Raw genomic sequence first — 22,732 nt, forward strand, 5'->3', positions numbered from 1 at the left:
ATAATGTGCGGTCAATCCCATTATTCGTTGGTAAAAGAGTAACTCAAGAGTTGGCGGTGGGTGGTGATGATTAGCTGCCTTGTTCAAAATAATGGATTGATGCTAGTAAGTTTGTTTTTACTAATCTACTAGGCACAATTAAACGAATATATTACTATATAATACTTGTCTTTGTGTATTTTACAAACTGAAATTAATTCCCAACTTAGCAAATTTCTTCACCAACTTATAATAGGAACGATACATAAGAGACTAATTTTTTGATACTACATGATTTATCTTTTTTCACGAGGTACTACAAAATATCGCAAAGTAACACAAAGTACCGCACTTGCACGTGAATTAAAATCAAATATTCTCGGCCACTACTACATTGTAATTTCATTTGCAAAAACCATCAAATTACAGCGAAGGTTAAGTCTGTTCTTTTTATCAGTTCATAAAACTATCTTCTTATAACGCGTTTTGCTAATATTTTATGTTATCCAATAAGCTAGGATTTTGTTTATTTCCATTATTACTTGTAATCCGAAGGTCTCGGGTTCGAATCTCCGTCACACCAAAACATGATCGCCCTTTCAGCCGTGGGGACGTTATAATGTTAGCCGTCCCTAATTTAGCAGTGTAAGACAGCTATTCATTACCACCTACCGCAAATATTCTTTGAGTAGCTTTGCGCGAAATTGAAAGACAAAACAAACAAATTTCCATTATCTATATTAATGATGTATATAAAACATTAGTAAAGTTACGTTTTTTGTATTTTTATTTTAGAAAGTTTCTTATTGTAAAGTATTTCTCTGTAAAGTAAAAAAGTATAGTTTTCGAAATTATATCTACTTACCCATATATTGTATCTTATTTAGTGTGTGTATGTGTTTTCTTATAGTAGAGCCACATCGGGCTATGTGTTGAGTTTACCTAGGGGAATCGAACCCCTGATTTTAGCGATGTATATCCGTATAATTATCGCTGTACCAGCGGGGGACGTCTTACTTAGTGAATTTGTCATTTACTTTGTGGCCTGGCATGGCCAAGCGCGTAAGGCGTGCGACTCGTAATCCGCGGGTTCGCGCCCGCGTCGCGCTAAACATGCTCGCCCTCCCAGCCGTGGGGGTGTATAATGTGACGGTCAATCCCACTATTCGTTGGTAAAAGAGTAGCCCAAGAGTTGGCGGTGGGTGGTGATGACTAGCTGCCTTCCCTCTAGTCTTACACTGCTAAATTAGGGACGGCTAGCACAGATAGCCCTCGAGTAGCTTTGTGCGAAATTCCAAAACAAAAAAACAAAAAACATTTACTTTGTAACAAGCTGTGGTACTTTATGGTTAGTTGGTGGTAATCTGTGGTCAGTATGATACCTCGGGGTACTTAATAAGTCCCACTGATTGGTTAATAACACAGAAACGCCTAAAAAACAAACTAGTATTTGCGTTGCTGCAGAAGATTCAGAAAGTAAGCATATTCCAATTTTTAATAAATAAATATTTTTATTTATAAAAAAACTACAATATAAAACTATTATCGACCATAAACCTAAACCTTCACTAAACTTCTAAGAATTCTAAATTATCTAATTATTTTGTTTTGAATCAACTACGTTGTAACTCATGCAGCACCAATCAGGATCATTATTCTAAAAGTAAAATAAAAAATTGACGAATATTTAATTTGAAATGTTACAATTATTGCTTACAATATATAGAAAAAAGCGTGTTTTCTTTAGTAAAATGAGTTAGAACACAAGAATCTTGCAAATTAATGAAGATTTTAAGATATGCAACCAGGCTATCTAGTTATTGTTGTTTTTAATTAAGCACAAAGCCTCACAATGGGTTATCTGTGCTCTGTCTACCATGGGTATCGAAACCCGGATTTTAGCGTTGTAAGTCCGCAGACATACCGCTTAGCAACTTGGGGGGGGCAGCCTTTTTAGACTTCTTCTATTTGGAGTACCATTTAAAGGCATGAGGGAAACATAGGGCTGTCATATTTGAACGCCGATCCCCCAGATATCACTATATGGGGGTTCTAAGAATACATTTCATTTCTAAGAAAATTCTAATAATATTTCAACCTCCATGACCGAAAATGCTTTACTTCCACCAGAACCAAGTTTATTTCCTTAAACTAAATATTTTTTCTTAGCGATTCACAAATATAGTCCTGCAGAAACGTAAGTTACTGTAAACAAAGAAAAGGTGACCGTGGAAAACGACATCAAGAAAGAAACATTTTTCAGACATAAAACATCTTCATATTTCACTTACTTCCAGTTGTGTCATCAAGTTTTCCGATATGGAAAACAACCAAAAGAAACGATGGATATAGATTACGGAACGGCACTGTGTGTTATCGATTAAGAGACCAAGTATGAACGAACCAGTCCATATCCATTCTGCTTACGGCAGGTCCTCCAACAGAACAAGTTTGGCACGTGACAGTACGGACTGCTCCTTCCTTTCTCTTTCAGAGAATCACGGTCTGTATTGGAACTACCAACGTAGTGCCTGTTCTGGTCTTTTACTGGTTCTTTTACATTTACGGTCACTTGAAGTAATTAATGTAGGTTTGGAGAAAATTGAAACAGGTGGTATGCCGCGAATGGAAACATGTTGCTTTTGGAAATCCCCCAAAACAGGACCAATGATCTGTGGATGCTACACGTTGGTAAGTGAAAATAGTGTTTTCTATACTATTAACCTGTACACGCGTTTTATGTATTCTAAAGTAATGATTTGCCGTGGAAAAAATAGGTGTTATAACACACATTAATTCATCTTCTTTTATCAGACATTGTTTTATTATTGTTTAGTGTTTTAAAGAAATAATACATAACTACTTTACACAATATATACTTTTAAAAATAACTGGTTAGTGAGACTTTAAATTCTACTGCTCTAAATGTCTGATCTCGAGAAACGTACAACATTAGACGACAACGAAATATTGTATAACTTATTGTATTACTCTCATCAATTCTGTTAATTTGGAACGTGTAACATAACGTTCCAAAAATGTTCGCTGCAATTTATTCATTTTCGTTCGAGAGAACGTCTTCAAGAAAAGCCAAAAAAAAATTGTTCTCGTTGGAACAGGAAATGTCACACAAATCATATAAACGTAACGTTTTTATAAGTAATATACGGACATTATTAATTTTTATGGCATTAGCTTAATTATGTGCTTCAAAAAATGTTACCTCTCTAGTGATATTATACAACTGAATAATTTAAAATATTACAAGAACGTCAGCACATAACTGGTACAAACTGTTTACTATATTACAAACTACTTTAATTAATAAACAAGTAATAGCTAAGAAGGCAAGCTAATTGATATTTAGACATTTGTAATTAAGTACAAAGCTACACAATAGGCTATCTATGCTTTGTTTTCCACAGGTATCGAAATCCGATTTCTAGCGTTGTAATTCCGCAGATATCCTGCTGTGTCACTGGGGATATTTAGACGAAATAGTGATATATAGTTAAATAACACGAGAAAACCAAAATGAGAAAGATGTAAATAAGCCATGTCACATACAAGTATTTTAAACGAACTTGAAGGCATCTTCTTTGACATACGGAGAAATCTATAAAATTACATGCTGCTAGCCAGAGAACATTTCTCAAATCGAAGATACGGCATGGCCAGGTGGTTAAGGCACTCGACTCTGAGGGTTCGAATCCCCGTTTTACCAAACATGTTTGCCATTTCATCCGTGGGGGCGTTATAATGTGACGGTCAATCCTATTATTTGTTAGTAAAAAAGTATCCAAGAGTAGGTGATGAGTGGTGATAACTAGCTGCTTTCCCTTTAGTCTTACACTGCTAAACTAAGGACGGCTAGCGCAGATAGCTCTCGATTAGCTTTGAGCAAAACTCAAAACAATCCTCGAATCGAAAATAAAAATTATTCTTCTGAAACGTGTAATTAAACCGATGCATGTTTAGTTATTTTCAAATAAAGTTTTATTTATGTATAACCAAATATCATTTCTGAACTGAATTAGAATGCAGATAATCCCCAATAAACTAGACATGTTCCAAGTTAACGATCCCTACAATGAAGTATATTAGCCTAATTTATTTCAAAGCTTTATGTAAAGGTATTGTGAAAGAGTTAGGCTTAAACTTGTGTGTGTGTGTATTTTTATAGCAAAGCCACATTGGGCTATCTGTTGAATCCACCGAGGGGAATCGAACCACTGATTTTAGAGTTATAAGAGCAAACAATCAGAAGTAAAAAAATGAGGAAATATTAAAAATTACATTTCACACACGTTTGTAGAATTTTTTCACCCAATCGACCGCTTGGTACCGCCTTACCTTGCTTACCTTTAACTAAAAGAAATAACGACGAGTGATGCAACTTAGTTTCAAGAAAATTGTGATGTATTTGTCAATAAAGCTTTGAAGACGAAGGAATTGCTTTATTGTGCGAATTGGCGACATTATGGGAAAGTACCAACGCTGCAATAAATATCGCAACAACAGCGCCATCTTTAGATAAATAAACTAAAAAGAATTGTTTGTTTGTTTTTGAAATTCTTGCAAAGCTACATGAGAGCTATCTGCGCTAGCCGTCCGTAATTTAGCAGTGTAAGACTCTTGGGCTACTCTTTTACCAACGAATAATGGGAGTGACTGTCACGTTTTAACGCCCCCACCGCTGGAAGAGCGAGCATGTTTCGTGCGACGGGAATTCGAACCATCACCTCTCAGATTATGAGTCAAGTGACCACCTGGTCATGCCGGGCCAACTAGAAAGAAATCCCACGATAAAAACTTTTTCTATGTTACCTCAGTTGCTTTATTAAATCTTGTAATAAACCACAATAGAGATAGAGGAAATAATGCATATTTAAATATTTATTTTAATATTATTTTTACACTATGTAAAGGTGTTTATTTCAATATTCATGTTTTATCAATAATAATTAATATTTTAAAGTTATTGTTTGCATTTACCTTATTAACTCTAAAGTCTGGTGTAAAACATAATAATGGTTATTCTTTCGAAAATTGGTCAACAGCTAGATACATTTACTTTAGAGATATTTTTACAGTCGTAAAAAGCTAATATTCTACGAAAAACCGAGCCTTTCAGGAAAGATAAAAAACAGTACAATGTAATAGAGCATAATTTAATAACCGGTTTGATATGATCATTTTACTGCATTACTTACTTTATGACGCGAGTCCGGAAAATTACTGTTATCGATTTAATTAAACCAGCCTCAGTTGTTATTGGTTGGTGTTTTTTGTTTTGTGTTTTGGCGCAAAGCTGCATTCTGTCCACCCCAGAGTATCTACATCCCATTTGTGTTTTAGCTTTGTACGTCCGGAAACTAGTCGATGATCTAGTGGGGCAATTAATTATGTAGTGAAATTATTACAAACGTTTTTACTATAATGGACGTAATGTGTATGTCACTATTTATGTGTGTACCAAAAATGTCTGCGCCGTCTATTGAGTAAGACCACAAACAACAATTCATAAAAAATTTCCACGCTTTCGGTAAAGACGATTCAGGAAGTTAGAAAAATAACTACGGCATGTACAACAACTATTTCTTCATCACATAACACAATCTTAAACAGAAGTACTTTCCTCACAACGAAAACACTACTTTCGCTCGGACTGTACGTGAGGACCTGATTATATTTTTCTTCACGTAATTTGTAAATATCACTTTTAACGTATAAAAACATTACAGATTATATTACTGAAACTTATGAAAGTTCTGAACACTGTACAGTGAATTAATTTGATGTAATGAGTTGCGTATGACTAAAGAAAGACAATACGAATATGTTTCCTGTGCAGTAGTTCCCCGGAGCAAGCATTCTCATAGAGGTATGAAAATCACATTTAGAAATTAGTAGCGCAAACAATACCACTGAGTATTTTAACGCGTTGTGTTGCAAACCTACATGTTTTTGTTGTTAACTATTCAAATTTCTCTCTATATATTTATAACTGTTTTTTTTAACTTTCAATGTTTGAAAGCAGTTATTATTTTAACACAATGCTTGTAAATGCAGCAAAATTAATACGAAGAAATGAAAAATGAAAGATAGTTTTATAAGAACGAGTAAGAAACGAACCAACAATAAATATTTATAATAAATTATTTATTAATAATATTTATCACTAGCTAGAGTACCCGTTCCTGGGTCAGCATGGCCAGATGGTTAGGGTGCTTAACTAGTAATTTAAGTGTCGCGCGTTCGAATCCCTGTCGCACTAAACATACTTTCCATTTCACTCGTAGGGGTGTTATAATATGACGTTCAATCCCACTGTTCGTTGGTAAAAGAGTAGCCCAAGAGTTTACGATGGGTGGTGATGCATTCCCTTCAATCTTACATTGTTTAATTAGGGTCGACTAGCGCAAATAGCCCTCGTGTAGCTTGGCGCGAAATTCAACACAAACCAACAAGTACCCGTCACCTGGAGGGAAGTTATTTAAATTTGAGATTAATTAGATATTATTTTAAAGCATGAAAATCTGTTTTCCTTAGAAAAACGTAAATACTCCCGTTAAAATCTCTAAAACATGAAAAAATGAGACCACGAAGACCCAACACGCCTTCACGCCAAATTTCGTGAAAAATCTATCAGCAAGGACGAAGTAGCGTTAAAACAAGCGCCCATAAAAACCACAAAACTGAAACTGGACCCAATGGACCACCACGACAGATTTGGTGAAGATAGACTAACAGGAGGCAACGTAGTGGTAAAAAAAAAACACGCAAAAATGTCCCAAAAAAACCCACACACCTCAAAATTAAAAAAATGTATATATCCTCCTAGGAATCTCCAGACCAATGTTGATGAGAATCCAGCAGCTCTGCGAAGTTGTTATATAGACATAGAACAGACAACTCCTTGTTTAATATAGGTTTGAAATTCACTTTTTTATTTTCAACTAGGCAACGGTTAACGGTTTATAATAAGATATTACATATTTTGTAACCTGTTCAGCCAAAACAACGCACAGGTAAAAAATTAAGCCTTCAGTTCCCGTAATACTCACCAGGTATTTCTGAAGAAACATAAAATTTTAGTTGTTTTTTTGTAATTTTAATTTGCCTTACATTACAGTAATATAATTTCTTAAAAAATACTCACATATGTAAGGTAATTTTAACTTTATTACATTACAATAAGGCTATTGCAAAGGCCTGTTTGTTTTTGAATTTCGTGAAAAGCTACACGAGGGCTATCTGTGTTAGCTGTCCCTAATTCAGCAGTGTAAGGCTAGAGGAAAAACAGCTCGTCATCATCAGCCACTGCCAACTCATGGGCTACTCTTTTACCAACGAATAATGGGATTGACCTCCACATTATATCGACCCCACGGCTGAAAGGGCGAGAATGTTTGGTGTAACGGGAATTCGAGCCCGCAACCCTTAAATTACGATTAGAGCGCCTTAACCACCTGGCCATGTCAGGGCCCTATTGCAACGGAAAAGTTAGATAATCCGATATGCCCACACCTTATGAGAATACATAAGCTGGAATTCAAATTTCAGTTACAAAGAGCTACATTATTGTTTTTAATGTGTATGACAACAAATCTCATTAAAACAAGGTGAATCCACGACAGTGTTCCTAGTTTCTATATACATTGTAAATGTATAATTCAGATTATATTTAGTTATTTTTATTACACGTATGTCATTACCTTTTCTAGACTTAACGTGGTTTTTCTAATACAGACTGTGGATGATGTTTGTAATTTCCCACTAGATATCACAATTGTATAGGTATAAGCTCATGAATTAGGTATTGGCGATTTTCTCTATTTTACATGGGGGTGAAAATTTGATACCTTTTACGTAAAATTGGGAGTTATATTCACGAAAAAAAGTAAATATACTTAGTGATAAATTATATTACTTATAACGTGTTGTTCAGTGATAAATTATATTACTCATAACGTGTTGTTCAGTGATAAATTATATTACTCATAACGTGTTGTTCAGTGATAAATTATATTACTTATAACGTGTTGTTCAGTGATAAATTATATTACTCATAACGTGTTGTTCAGTGATAAATTATATTACTTATAACGTGTTGTTCAGTGATAAATTATATTACTTATAATGTGTTGTTCAGTGATAAATTATATTACTCATAACGTGTTGTTCAGTGATAAATTATATTACTTATAACGTGTTGTTCAGTGATAAATTATATTACTCATAACGTGTTGTTCAGTGATAAATTATATTACTTATAACGTGTTGTTCAGTGATTGAATTATGATTTTTGGTTGTTTTTTTTTCTAAATACACTCCTTTCAGAAGCTTTACTGTACAGTTTAGTTTTTAAAGCAAACACAAGTTTCACTTATTATTCCCGCCAACATTAATTTTTTTTTTTACGAAGTCATGAACTAGACACCGATAACATCACACTTGCTGCATTTCCAGACGTTTGGAGAATCAATAAACGACTTTGTATTAGTCTTAGTTTTCTAAATTAAATATTCTTTATTTTTGCAAAGAAAAAACAGCTTAAATAGTTTGTGCCTTTTCAAATGAATTGATATTATATGCAAAACAACACCTTCCTTAAACTTTACGAAATGACATTGTTTGAAATGTAATACCTTCGGAATATAATTACTGCTACCAAACTAGTTGTATTTCTACAAGGTCTAAAATTTGTTTCAGGAATTTAAAATAAAATTAAAAGAGAAACATATTTTTATTTCTTGCTTTTGAAGCTCCTATGCTGTGTTATAGTCTGCCGAGTACATAATTCTTCTCGTGATTCAGGGCATGCGCACATTTTACTGTCATCACTTCAGTACACATTGTTATGTCAAGAGTCTTTTATGTGACATTATTTCAGTGACTTACGGACAATACACTACTGTATAGTGGTGCCAGTAATTAAAATAAGTGACCCCTCCAGACGACTTTAGAGCCCTTTCAGGGGTTCCTTGCTGATACAACGGTGAATCTACGGGTTTATAACGCTAAAATCAGAGGTTTGATTCCCCTCGGTGAACTCAGCAGATAGCCTGTTGTATGTGGCTTTGCAACAACAAAACTCACACTCATCTCCTTTAAATAAGATATTTTAACATTACTTTCATGTGCATTTCAAGAGATTATTCAGTATTTTTGCAGCCTAGTTACGAATGTTCAAACTAATAGCTCAGGGTGAGTTTCAGATCCTACTAGTATCGTACCAAACATGCTCGGCCTTCCAGCCATGGGAGTGTTATATAGTGATGGCCAATCCCACTGTTCATTAGTAAAAGAGTAGCCCAAGTGTTAGCGGTGGGTGGTGATGAATAGCTGCCTTCCATCTAGTCTTACACTGCTAAATTAGGGATGGCTAACGCAGATAGCCCTCGTGTAGCTTTGCACGAAACTAATCCAAAAGAAATAAAAAAACAAACTTGTGCATGTTTAATTCTTTCGACACAAAGGTTATATCACATACTTATAATTGTGATCTTTCTTTTGTAGTCACAGTTTTAATGTTGTTTCAAAACCTATTTTCTAGCATTTTAAGCATGCAAACTTAACGTTGAGACAAGAACGGACATTCTTTAATATACTTTTCGTTTTAAAATGATATCCTCGTCATTTCGTGTAAATAAAAAAGACAAAAACTATTTGATTCCGAATATCCAGTAAACAGATAAATATACATGTGTTTGGGACAGGTACCATTCACGAACAGAATGGGATTGTCTACTTGTAACGGATTTTATCAAAAACATACTAGTACCTTAACTACTTATTTTCCATTACATAAAGATGTAAGATGCGATCTTAAATAATTCAGCTCTTCTGAGCCACCGAATAGTTTGTGACAAGGTACAAAACTATTGCTCGTTTGAGGTTGATATGTTAAGATAAAATTATAGTTTTATTATTGATTTAAATGGCACCTTACGTGACACTTGACTAAGTGGCCAAATCAGGAACCGCAGAGAGTAGTACAACTGTTCGTTATTTTTGGTTGTGCGTTGAATTTCGCGCAAAGTGGCTCGAGAACTACCTAATTTAGTAGTGATAAAATAAGGGGAATAAAGCTGATCAATATTACCCAGCTTAAACTCTCGGGCTGCTTTTTACCAACGAAAAGTAAAATTATCCATCACATTATAACGCTCCGAAGGATGAAAGAATAGTAATTTTTGGTAACAGTATTCGAACGTGCGATCTCCCGTTTGCGAATCAAATATGGTACCCACCAACCCATGCCAGACAGTGAGAGCAGTTAAGAATGAGTGTAATTAGTCAACAGCGTTCTTAAACTGTCACTTTTTAACGTGATAACAACTGAAACAAGGGAGATTTTACCGGTATATCGTGGGATTGAATCTTGGATTCAACGATACGCAACCCGAATCAAAACAATAGACCTGATATATATATATATATATATATTACAAGTGTTAAGAAGACCTCAGTTAGGAAGCCATTGTCAATCCCAGTCCGACCTTAAAGTCGTAACAGATAACACTATGTAACACAAATTTTGTTCCTGGACAGTATGTGTTATTTATTAACTGCTTATGTTGTAAAAGTACAGAAAATAGCCATTATTCCCTTCAAACTTTTCTTTCGTGATATAGATAATGAAATTTAGAAATTAACCTATTTTCTATGCAAAAACGGGCAAATTTGCACATTTTCATTTACATAAGGTCTGAATAAAACAACATATAAATCAAGATTTACATGTATTTATACTAAAGTTGAACAAAATGTTTAGAAGTGAGTAGTTTTTTTGAGATTTGCGACTGTAATGTAAATCACTTTTACGTATCAGCCCCCAAATATATTCTCCCATCATGTTTTCGTTATACGCTCCCAGGTCACAAAAGCAAAGTTTGAAGAGAAAAGTAGGTCTTTTCCATTTACTTTAGGCATAAACAATTGTGAAATAACACTTTCTGCTCAGGAACAAGAAAAAGTAAAAATTTTGTTACATAGTGTTATTCTTGTGGTAATAGCTCACAAATACGTTAGGCATATCCCATCTGCAGGACAAAATAAGGCTGATATTAAACTAACCAGTTGTCATAGTAAATCTATTAAATCTATGGAGATGAATGTTTACATCTACAACGTCTCAACTCCTACTGCTTTTCATTGCTTGTAGCTAGTTGTAAGAAGGCAGTTAGTTATACAAGATCTTATAATTCCTAAAGTTGAGATGAAATGAAGCAACCCTAATATCAAGTTCGTTATTCTTTTATTCTGGTGATTTTAATCGCCTATTAAAGATTATTGTAAGTATATAAGGTAGAAAACTGTGGCCACTTTTATGGAAAAGAACAATAATGTTTGAAGCGTGTGTGTGTGTGTTTTCTTTTCGCAAAGGCACATTGGGCTAGTTGCTGAGTCCACCGAAAGGAATCGAACCCCTGATTTTAGCATTGTTAATCCGTGGGAGGGACGTGTTTGAAGCGAAACCTTAATTTGAGGACGGAAATCGATGTTAAAACCTAATATACATAATTCTGTTTTAGAACTAAAACACTCTTTCTACGGCTGGAGGATGGAAAATATAACATTAAATCAAATATAAGTTTATAAGTTTGAGTTAAGAGAAGCGATGGCACATAAAAACATTCCCATAAAGATGAAATGTTGAGAGGTTTGAAATACATCATAACACATGTAAACAAATAGCTATTACTTACATCAGAACTAAAGAAAGTTAAAGACATTATTTATAAATTAATGAAGGACTCACAATCTGAAGGTCACGGATTCGAATCCCATCACTGAAGATGTTTACTCTTTCATCTATTATATGGCCAGTTGGGTAATTTCGCCATAAAGGATAATTTTGGTCGTAATCCTAGTAGTATCCCTAAAAGTTGGATATTTAGGCTTATTCTAAATTTTTATCCTTAGCCAACAATGTAAGATAACTGGCATACGTGTGACATTAATTCGAAATTTATTTATAATTTCTTACGTATTAGGATAAAAAAAATTGAGTAAACCAACCACAATAAAAACAGGAATAGGGTATTACTTATGTACGATAACAGAAATTTGTTAATATTCACACTACTTACAGCAAGTAAAATAATATTTGATAAAACTTCTAAGGAACTGGTTTCATAGATATTACTGGGAATGTTGTAATTATTCTTGTAATTCATTTTTTGATAATTAAGTCATCTTTGAGAATTTCTGGATAGCTTACGTTTGAACAAAACTAAATTACTTTTGCTAGTTTGTTTCTGAAATTCGAGCAAAGCTACACGAGGGCTATCTGCGCTAGAAGTCTGCAATTTAGCAGTGTAAGACGAAAGGGAAAGCAGCTAGTTATCACTACTCATTACAAACTCTTGGGCTACTCGTTTACCAACGAATAGTGGGATTGACCGTAACATTTATAACGCCCCACGGTTGAAAGGGCGAGCATGTTTGGTGTCACGGGGATTCGAACTCGCGTCCCTCGAATTACGAAATTTTCCTGGACAGGAAGTTAAAAGTGTAATATATTTGCCTGTATTTTTTTTTTATCTTTATGCTGTCAACAACGTAAAATCAATTACTTATCTATCCATTTTGTGGTCATCGTCCTAACCAAGCACTTTGAAGCATGAATAAAGACCTGCCAGACACGGCAGCACCACTTTTATTGAAGTAATAAAATTCTTAATTTGATTGGAGCAGTTAGTTGAATGAATCACCAATGAAAATGTTATTTCCCACGTCACAAGAGAACAAACTACGTAGATTGGTGCTGTTGGGCCAGCAGACGTTTCATTAGGGGATGATAAACTTTTAATGTTTGTGGAAAAGATGTATATATATTAAGCCTTATTTAGACAAACGATACCCGTCCAATGGTACAGCCGTATGTCTGTGAACGTACAACGCGAGAAACCGAGTTTCGATACCCGTGGCGCACAGAGCACAATCAGTTGTGTAGTTTTGTGCTAAACTACAAACAAGTGAAATGCATGACTATTTATCTCCAATCAGAAGTATTTTAAAAGAATGAGAAATATAATTTTGATGTTACTGTTCGCTCAGTAACCATTATAATACACGAAAACGACACAATATAATTTTAAGTAGTCTTGCTGAATAATATGACCATACAAAACGAGACAATATAATCTTTAATGTTACTTTATAAATAATGTGACTGTATGAAGCGAGATGGTATAACTAAACGTTTTATATTATCAATTTCGCTAGTATTTAATCTAATCAAAATCACCTGAAGTATGAAAGAAATATGCGGTTAAAAGAAAAGGATTCAGTGTGCAAATTAAAGGGACTAAGTCAAAAGTGGCAGTCAAACTGGTAGCTTCATTATAACATTGAATATTTTACTTGGGATAAGTTGGCGGGTAAAACAAAATATAAGGCCTGGTTAGCGAACGCTTGAATACTTGTAAAAGTCTTATCAGTGGTACAAGTGTAGCTGTTACTAGTTCGGCCATCAATTCTGATTTCCTTTTTCTTCTTTTTGCTGCTCCTGTTTTTTACACCTATGGTATTTATTTGATTAAATATTATAGCTTTTTGTCAGTACACATCAATTAACCACAGCAAGTAAGAGTGTGACACCCGATAGTAACCAACATTAGCTTTAGAATCATAACTCTATTATTTGGAACAGCCAACCAGATTCTTTAAATGTAGTTTTTTTCTCTTTAAAATAGTGTTAATACTTTATTGATAGTAACGCCATGGAATTTCGATTAACAGTTTCTTGCCATCACCCGCATGCACTCAATACAGCCGTATTAAGCACTATTATTTAAGCACTAAAGAAAGTTTACTTTTTTTAATTAAGATAATTTCATAAAAAATAGCAAATTTAGACTTAAAAGTTGGCAATGAATAATAACCATCCACCCATGTGATTCTCTTAAAACCTTGAGCTAGACACTGCTAAACTAGTTTGCTTGGCCTAACCAGTACTTAAGTATCTGCACGTCTTTTCACCTTATAGTTTTCATACTTTAAATCAGCCTTCTTTAACCCAAATGACAAAAAAGTAAAAACGGCTCACTTTTACTCTTAGGCGAAGCTTTAGTAAAAACGATAGACCAATATACATTTCGCATAGGCAATCGCTAAACATTTCATCAAATTTCAGCGGGTTTTGGTGAATAACTTTGGACATGTGACTTATATATACACAAAATGTGACACCTAATTGTAGGCTGTAAAGATCTATTAGCTTACCAAATATCTACTATCAAAGTTGCAAAAAACTCCGTGAAAGTTAAGTTTTTTTATGAAATATAGTTTTTGTAACTTAGGTACGAAGAAAACGAAAGAAGAATCATAGTAAAAAATAGATATTATGTCTTACGTATTTCTTAAAGTATTACCTGGAAACTGTGCGTGAAGTACGTCTATTAGGGTATATCTTTTGAATTTTTTTTTGTTTTGAATTTCGCGCAAAGCTACTAAAGGGCTATATGTGATAGCCGTCTCTAATTTAGCAGTAAGAGACTAGAGTGAAAGCAACTAGTCATCACTACCCACCGTCAACTCTTAGGTTACTCTTTTACCAACGAATAGTGGGATTGACCATCATATTATAACGCCCCCACGGCTGAAAGGGCGAGCATGTTTGGTGCGACGGAGATTCGAACCCACGACCCTCGGATTATGAATCGAACGCCTTAACCCACCTAACTACAAAAATATAATGAAACAAGCATTGAAACAAAATTTAGAAATGTACAACATACAATTCTTATTCTGGCCTACATATATGTGTATAAAGCTGTTAAATCGGGAAATACAAGTTATAGCTATAAGGGATTTGGATATACTAAAACTTTATAAATGTTGTATCTGTTCCATAGAGTTATAAAAACTGATTAGATCAATAAGAAAAATAAAAATCTAAACTAAATTAGGAATCGTTTGTTATTCATAGAATTAGTATAAGAATTATCCATAACAAAATAAGTTCTGTAGTAAAAAGTTCACAAACAATTAAAGTGATATCAGGTGGATACTTATTATAGCAATTCTACAAATAACCAACGATTCCTTCTTTGTGCTAAAACTGTATTTTGTTTTTCCTATTTATAATTATGCCCCCCGCTAGTACAACAGTAAGTCTACGGATTTACAAAGCTAAAATCAAGGATTCGATTCCCCTAGGTAAGCTCAGCGGATAACTCGATGTGGCTTTGCTAAAAAAAAACAGACGTTGTTTATAAGTTGAACGATTTCAGGAACAGCGCTACCTCGTGACGTCATCCTCTCAAAATAAAAATATTAAAAAACATGGTGATTATTTCACCTATTAATAAATTTCGATATCTATGTAACCTATGAGGTGAGCTATAAATATTTCTTCTTATAGAAATAATTATTGTGGTTAGAGTAAATATTTGATTATTTGTGTTTATATTGGCAACAATTACAGTTTTTGCGGATTTATTCTCGGTGAACTACAAACCTACAGTTTTAGAAATAATACATCAAGCCTACTAAAGATACCCCTGCCAAATAACGACAGATGAGTCAAACGAGGTGGGTCTGGCATGGCCAGTCGGTTTAGAAACTCGAATCGTAATCCGAGGGTCGTGGGTTTGAATCCCTCTCACACCAAACATGCTCGCCCTTTCAGCCATGAGAGCGATATAATGTGACGGTCAATCCCACTAGTCGTTAGTAAAAGAGTAACCAAAGAGTTGGCGGTGGGTGGTGATGACTAGCTGTTTTCCTTCTAGTCTTACACTGCTAAATTATGGACGGCTAACGCAGATAGCTCTCGAGTAGCTTTGCGCAACATTCATAAAGCAATCAAACCAAGGAGGTGAATTTGTTACTCTGGTAGACAAAACTTCTCACATCACCCCAGCCAGAATTGCCAATGTTTCTTGACTATACAGTTCCCAGAAACAGTGTTACAAATATCCTTAACTTAACAATTATGGTCACAGCACATGACCAAGATTATATCTTGTAACGGCAACAAAGCATATAACAGGAACTGCACATGAATCAAGATACAAGCTGCTTGTTATATAAGATGCAACTTATATTACTCTCGTGATGTGATGAAGTACTTTGCCCCATGGGGGGTCGTCTTATCGTCAGTAAATCATCGTATAGCTATAAACATAAGAAAATCAGGGAAGTTGAATTGTGCATCTTTCACAAATGCATCTGTATGAAATATTTCGACCAAATAAGGGTTCACCTAGAATAGTTTGCTGAAGAATAAGTTCCAAGATGGGATAACTAGAAAATAAGCAGCATATGTGTATGTAGTTAACATAATATTATTAGCAGTAACTAGAAAACTACCCTTTACTGACACATTTCTTGGTGAATATTTGTGGTCCACATGTTCACAGCCAAATACTGAAAAAGAAACACTATTAAAACATTAGACTTAAAGATTTATAGGAACGTTATTGATATCAAACCTTTAAGGTCTGTACTAATAAGACTGTAGGTAGAATATGGTACAAACATTTGGATATAATGAGTATCTTCCAGCAGTTCAAGTATATGACTTTTTTAAGCCTGCAAGATCTATAATGGTGATACTAAATTTCAAAAACACCCCCACGTTGCCTTCTAAACTTTGTGATACAGTATATTATTGTATATTAATATTATTTAATTATTCGTAAAATATTAACAGAATGCATAAGCATATTGTACATTTTATTAAACTTTCCTCCAAATTAATATTTTTATTACATTGTTGTAATAAACAATTATTTAGCTACTTAGAGGTTAGTTAGATATATGTAAAAATGTATGCAGGGTTGTCCACACAAGGAGGATTATTTAGACAATATAGAAAGTATTTACATGCAACAACTGCTTACAATTTGCAGGTCATACTACACTCATCATATTCCTTCTCACAACACACGACACTAACAATACAATATGATGGGTGGTAGTGGTCTGTATAAGTTTGAAGCTGCATCTTGGTCAAGTTTGAGAATTGCATCAAATTCATGGAACCCTAAACTCTCTGTATGTAAAGATTTTTATAATGACACTCTCTCTGGCCGTGAGTGTTGATGACAAGCTGCGTTCCCTCTAATTTATCACTGCTAACTTAGGGAAAGCTAGAGCAGATAGCCCTCGAGAGCTTTGTGCGAAATTCAGAACAAAGAAACTCCATAAACGTACATAAAAGCTTAAGAGTTCAATGGGCAACAATAGTAAAAAAATGATAAATCTTAAGAGAGCAATAACAACAATATATAATGTTCTATGTAAAACAAAGAACTCACACAAAAATATTAACACATTTAAGATCTGCTTTTGAAATAAGTGAAAAAACATATATCTTTATGAATTTTCAAATGCCGACGTCATATTATTTGCATGAAATAGTATCCACTGAAAGCGACTTGCACATTTTCTTTAAATAAAAGTTTTTACGAAGTTTTATTGAAACAAAGCCTTAAAATATAATAATGAGTTATAACCCAATAACTTCTAAATTTCACATCTTCTAGAATAACATTACAGAAACTTTAAGATAAGCGTGTCTTTTTAATTAATTTAATATTTATTCCCTTTACACATTAACTTAACATACATTTAATCCTTATCAAAATCTAAACTAAGTAAATATACAGCTATAGATAAAATAGATATACTTTAATTTTTTTTAAAGATTTACTAAAATGCTTGGTCAGTTGATTAGGGCGCTGACTCGTAATCTGAGGGTTGCGGGTTTGAATCCCCGTCACATCAAAGATACTCACACTTTCAACCATGGGGGATTATAATGTTACGGTCAATCCCACTATTCGTTGGTAAAAGAGTAGCTCAAGAGTTGGTGATGGGTGATAATGACCAGGTATCTTTCTTCTATTCTTACATTTCTAAATTAGGGACGGCTAGCGCAGATAGCACTCGTATAGCTTATTATGAAATTCAAAACAAACAAGCAAATTAAGATGCTTTTGCAACAATTAAAAGAGTAATCTGGACAAAAAAAAGAAAGAAATATTTCAGGAGGAAATAACAACCATTTCTTATAAAACAACATTAATCTCTATTACTACATTTCTAGAAATACTTTTTATCCTTTCCAACAATAAGTTCAAGTTTGAAGATAAATTGTATGAACAATGTAGTGGACTAGCTACGAGTAATAAAATAGTGGCAGTTTTTGTTTGTATCTCTCTCTCTCTATATATATATATATATTTCTACCTCAGAAATAGAATCCTTGAAAAATGATGAGAAACAACCGAAACATATTGATATAGATATATGGACGATATTTTTTTCCGGGACCACGACTTATAAAAACAGTAACAATTATAGAATTTTATAAATGGTTTCCATCCAAACATAAAGATCATTTTAAAAAAATTGAAACTAAACAACACCTTAATAATAGATTAACATGAATTAACAATAAATCTTAAAAACACAAAACTTTTTACTCCTATCAACTAAAGCACATGAAAAACGATCAATAATTGAATAGCTAAACATAGTTGTTAGAAAGTGATCCACTCAAGAAAATGATACTCTTATACACCATAAAACATGCACAAACAAGAGAAAATCGTGATCGACTGATAACACCAAATTAAAACAAAAAATTTCTAGGCCGCCGTAACAGGTGGCCATAATGGATGATTATGTAATAGAAAAACAAAATGTAGAGAACATGTTTCTCATACAATGCACGTTTCAACATGAACATAATTAATCGTTAATTCGATAGTTAATTAAATAATTTATAAACAATTCATTCTAAGACGAATGCGTAATACTAATATAAATTATTTATAATTAATATGTCCTAAAAAGGTTGCTTAACACTAACTGAATCACTTAAATTAAATTTAATCTTGAAAAAGAACTGAAAGCACTAATTCATTAATGCCATTATATAGCTAATTCTCAATGATGCAATAATTACAATTTAATCAATCAAGTATTTGCAATGACGTGAAATATTATTTATTGTAACATGATCACAACAAACAGTTTTACCATGCATATGATACATGTCTATAGGTTTAATTCAACATTCTGCAATAATTAAAAGTTATGCAACAAAATTGTTAATTAAATATTTATTGTGCAATAATTAAACTTTCACTGGTTTGAGACAAAATATTTTACATATGTTACACGAGTCAAAACCATTACTTTAATGACTGTCTGTAGACAAGACATCAACGTGTAAAGGTAAGAAAAATTATTTGTAATAAAAATAAAAATTGACTGAGTTATTTTTATCCGTCCATTTTCTATATAGCCACTTACCACCTCCAAATGCATATTATTCTTGCATATGAAATACATAATTTATTTTAATGTTCTATAGGACAATGTTTCACAAATCTTGCATAACCCTGTGCTTCTATTTAAAATATCAGAACTTTCAGACTGTCTATTATGAAACACACAAACAAGTCTCTATATGTTGTACCTATAAGTAGAATGCAAGATTAACGAACCCAAAATGTTGTTCATCTATTTAAACCTTGATACTGTTTAACTTTATTTAACACATAAATAACTTCTGTCGAACAGAAGTCTGTTTAACATGTCAAAACAAAGGAGTATAACAACACTATATGATGTTATCAAGCTTTAACAAACCAAATATACTAAACATGTGACCCTTTTCAAGAATGACAAATGGTCAGATCTAACTTGACCATTTGATTTGTGATGCATTGCAATGCAGTGCAAAATTCGATAAGTTAAGTGTCACTGACAGACATGGAGGAAACAAAAATCATAGGATTAATTTGTAATACTACACACTACATAAACCAAGTTATTAAAGTTTTGGTATCAAATTAATGTTTGTAGCAAAAGTAACAACTACTATAATAAGAAACTGTAATTAATATAAACTTTACAAATTGTATTGAATTATACACTGTTTTTGAATTTCGCGCAAAGCTACACGAGGGCTAGCTGCGCTAGCCATCTCTAATTTTGTGGTGTTAGACTATATATATATATTTAATAATATGCACCAAACTTTAAATAGTTTTAGTGAAATCAATAATGTAAGTGAAATCTCAGACTTAACTGTTAACAAAACTTTAAGATACACTGATATGGTATTTAGAAAACTTCTTAGTTTATAAAATATTGATATACGCTTCAATATAATAATAGCTGTCGTATATTAATTCTTAAGTATATTGTCATAAATGATACGTAAGGGATGGGTAATCTAACGTGTTTTTTATTTTATATTGTATAAAAATAGTTGAAAACTAAATATGCCGTGCGCGTCATTTACATCTTGCAATTAGAGATTTCTAAAATGTCACATATTCTAAAAAATATGAAATATGTATACATTTATTCATTATGATGACATAAATAAGCCAATCTATCAGACATAAATAAACAGAAAATGCGCCAAAAACAACGAGTATTTTGATCGTTTGCACAAAAATGGTGAATAACCCAGAATTTCTATTTTAGTAACTTTGAAGTTTTCTATGAGAAAAGACAACACATACGTATCTTTTACCTCACATTTGATAAATCCACTATATTTGCAATCCAGATAAATGTCCATTATACGACATTTCAATCTAGAACTTGCGTAATTGTTGTTTCAGTAACAAGTATATACATAGTCTAACTACTTGAAGGTGTAATAATTTAAGCACATAAAGAAATACTGGTATCGTCCTTCTTACTGTTTAGATAGTTTATAAGTGAAAACATAATGTCCTCAAATATCTATTGATTAATTTAGTTTTCATATAAATTAGTTCCTTGTTTACTTCTGTAGTTACTTAATAAAGTAAATTATAAAGCACTGTCATTATCTATGTATGTAGAACATATTTCAAATAGATGGTTCACTTTACAAAACTGGTTAAATACTTTATTTTTGTATTTAATTAAACTGCAAATTTCTAAACTGTTTATATCAGTAATAAAACGTTGTCACTATCTATGTAACTTCATTAGATAGTCATAAAAAATACTAACTGTATATTAATGTATCTCAGAACGGCTGGTATGGGTATTAACACTTTTATTCATAAGCAGAGAATAACGTTTCGACCTTCCCAGGTAATATTCAGGTTAACAAAGAGAGTTTGGAACTGACCGTTGCCAAACACATCTTAGGGACGAGAGTATAAACGGGTACCGGATTCTATGGAACGTTGCAGTTGGATGTTAGGTTATTAATTAGTATAGGTATAAAGTTGTTCCTTTATACTGGTTTAATTTTGGTTTTAGTTGCTGTATAAGTAGGGCTTCTTTGAATTTGCATTTGTTTATATTTGTTTCCCCACTTAGTATCTGGGTGTTTTCTATGGTTTCGTTGTGTTTTATTTGATTTCCAGTGGTGAAAAACGTGTTGAGGTGTTTTTTTGTGTTCTTCAAATCTAGTTTCCATTTTTCTGCATGTTTCTCCAATATAGAAGTCGTGGCGGTTGTTGCATTATATCTTATAAATTATATTGGTGTTGTGTTTGTCAGTGTAGTTTTTACATAGTATAGACCTTAGTTTTGTATCTGGTTTTTGGAATAAATTTGGTGTTTACTGGAATGTCGTGTTTTGTTATAAGTTTTTCCAAATGTTGGGTTTTTTTCGCTCATGTCTGGAACATATGGTATACAGCAGTATACGGTTTTATAGTTTGTTGTATCTTGGGATTTATTGTTGTTGATCTAGATGTGTGCGTATAATTTTGTCTACGGTGTTTTGAGGAAATTTGTTGATGTTGATGAAGTGTTGTTTTATTGTATTGATTTCATCATTAATTTTATCAGGTGAACTAGTTTTGTGGCTGTGTTTATTTGGTTTCTTAATATGTTGAGTTTTTGTTTTGTTTCATATGCTGAATCCCAGAAAATGTATAATACAGTATGGGTGATTTTTCTGTAGATCTCTGTTTTGAATTGTGTATCAGTTCTAGTGAGCTTGAGGTTAAGAAATGCTATTTGATTAATTTTTTCCTGTTCACAGGTGAACTTAATGTTGGTGAACATTAATAATATATGTCGGGCACAACATGTAATAATTGTACACTAACTGAACAGCTTGTATGGATTGTAAACATCATGGATTTATAAATGGTGAAATAGAAGATGTGAATTTTCCTTATCTTTTATCCTAAGAAGTTTGAAAGATACGAAAACAGAATTTCTGGTTTGTCTGTCTCTTCTTAGAAACAAACATAACACTTTTTTTTTCTCAACCAAGATATCGGTCAAAACACAATATGAGTTATTAATATTGCATCATTTATTAAGGTATTTACGTTTTGATGTAATATTTCCAGTCGACACTACACACTAAAATACTGACCAACATGTCACTAATAAACAAGAGTCAAATCACTGGTCACTTTTTAATGTATTTTTATAGAAAGGTCCTTTGTTCTAGATATACATATATATGTATATATATACACGTGTGTGTGTAAAATAATAAACAAAAATAGATAGAGCTTTGGGTTATGAATGTATTCTTTGTTATGTAAAATGGTATCAAGGTTTAATCCTTTCATAACTGCCTATTAGAGTATTAAATAGGGTATTAAATAAAATCTGTTTAGTGATGTTTACTAAAGTCTACCAGATTGTGTGATTTTCACTGAATATATTAGAAGTTAGGAGTATGTAAGCCGTAACGGGTAGAAATGTTTACGACGTTGATCATTTCGACCTATGCAGTGTTAAAAGTTAGTAGTATGTAAAACCTAACGAGTACAAACGGTCACGACGTTGGTCATATGGACCTATG

The 22,732-nt window shown here is 33.0% G+C and overlaps 1 protein-coding gene across 1 annotated transcript in view; it reads left to right on the top strand.

The window, feature by feature from the left end:
- The first annotated feature begins 2,332 nt into the window (after positions 1 to 2,332).
- Positions 2,333 to 22,732, top strand: part of LOC143244396 (uncharacterized) — a 54,378-nt gene continuing 33,978 nt past the window's right edge. Inside the window, exon 1 of the mRNA XM_076488982.1 lies at positions 2,333 to 2,670. Coding sequence (XP_076345097.1) covers positions 2,374 to 2,670 — 297 coding nt within the window. The 5' untranslated portion in view covers positions 2,333 to 2,373. The remainder of the gene's footprint in view (positions 2,671 to 22,732) is intronic.

This window comes from Tachypleus tridentatus, chromosome 2 (assembly GCF_004210375.1).
Source record: "Tachypleus tridentatus isolate NWPU-2018 chromosome 2, ASM421037v1, whole genome shotgun sequence".
Classification (NCBI taxonomy): domain Eukaryota; kingdom Metazoa; phylum Arthropoda; class Merostomata; order Xiphosura; family Limulidae; genus Tachypleus; species Tachypleus tridentatus.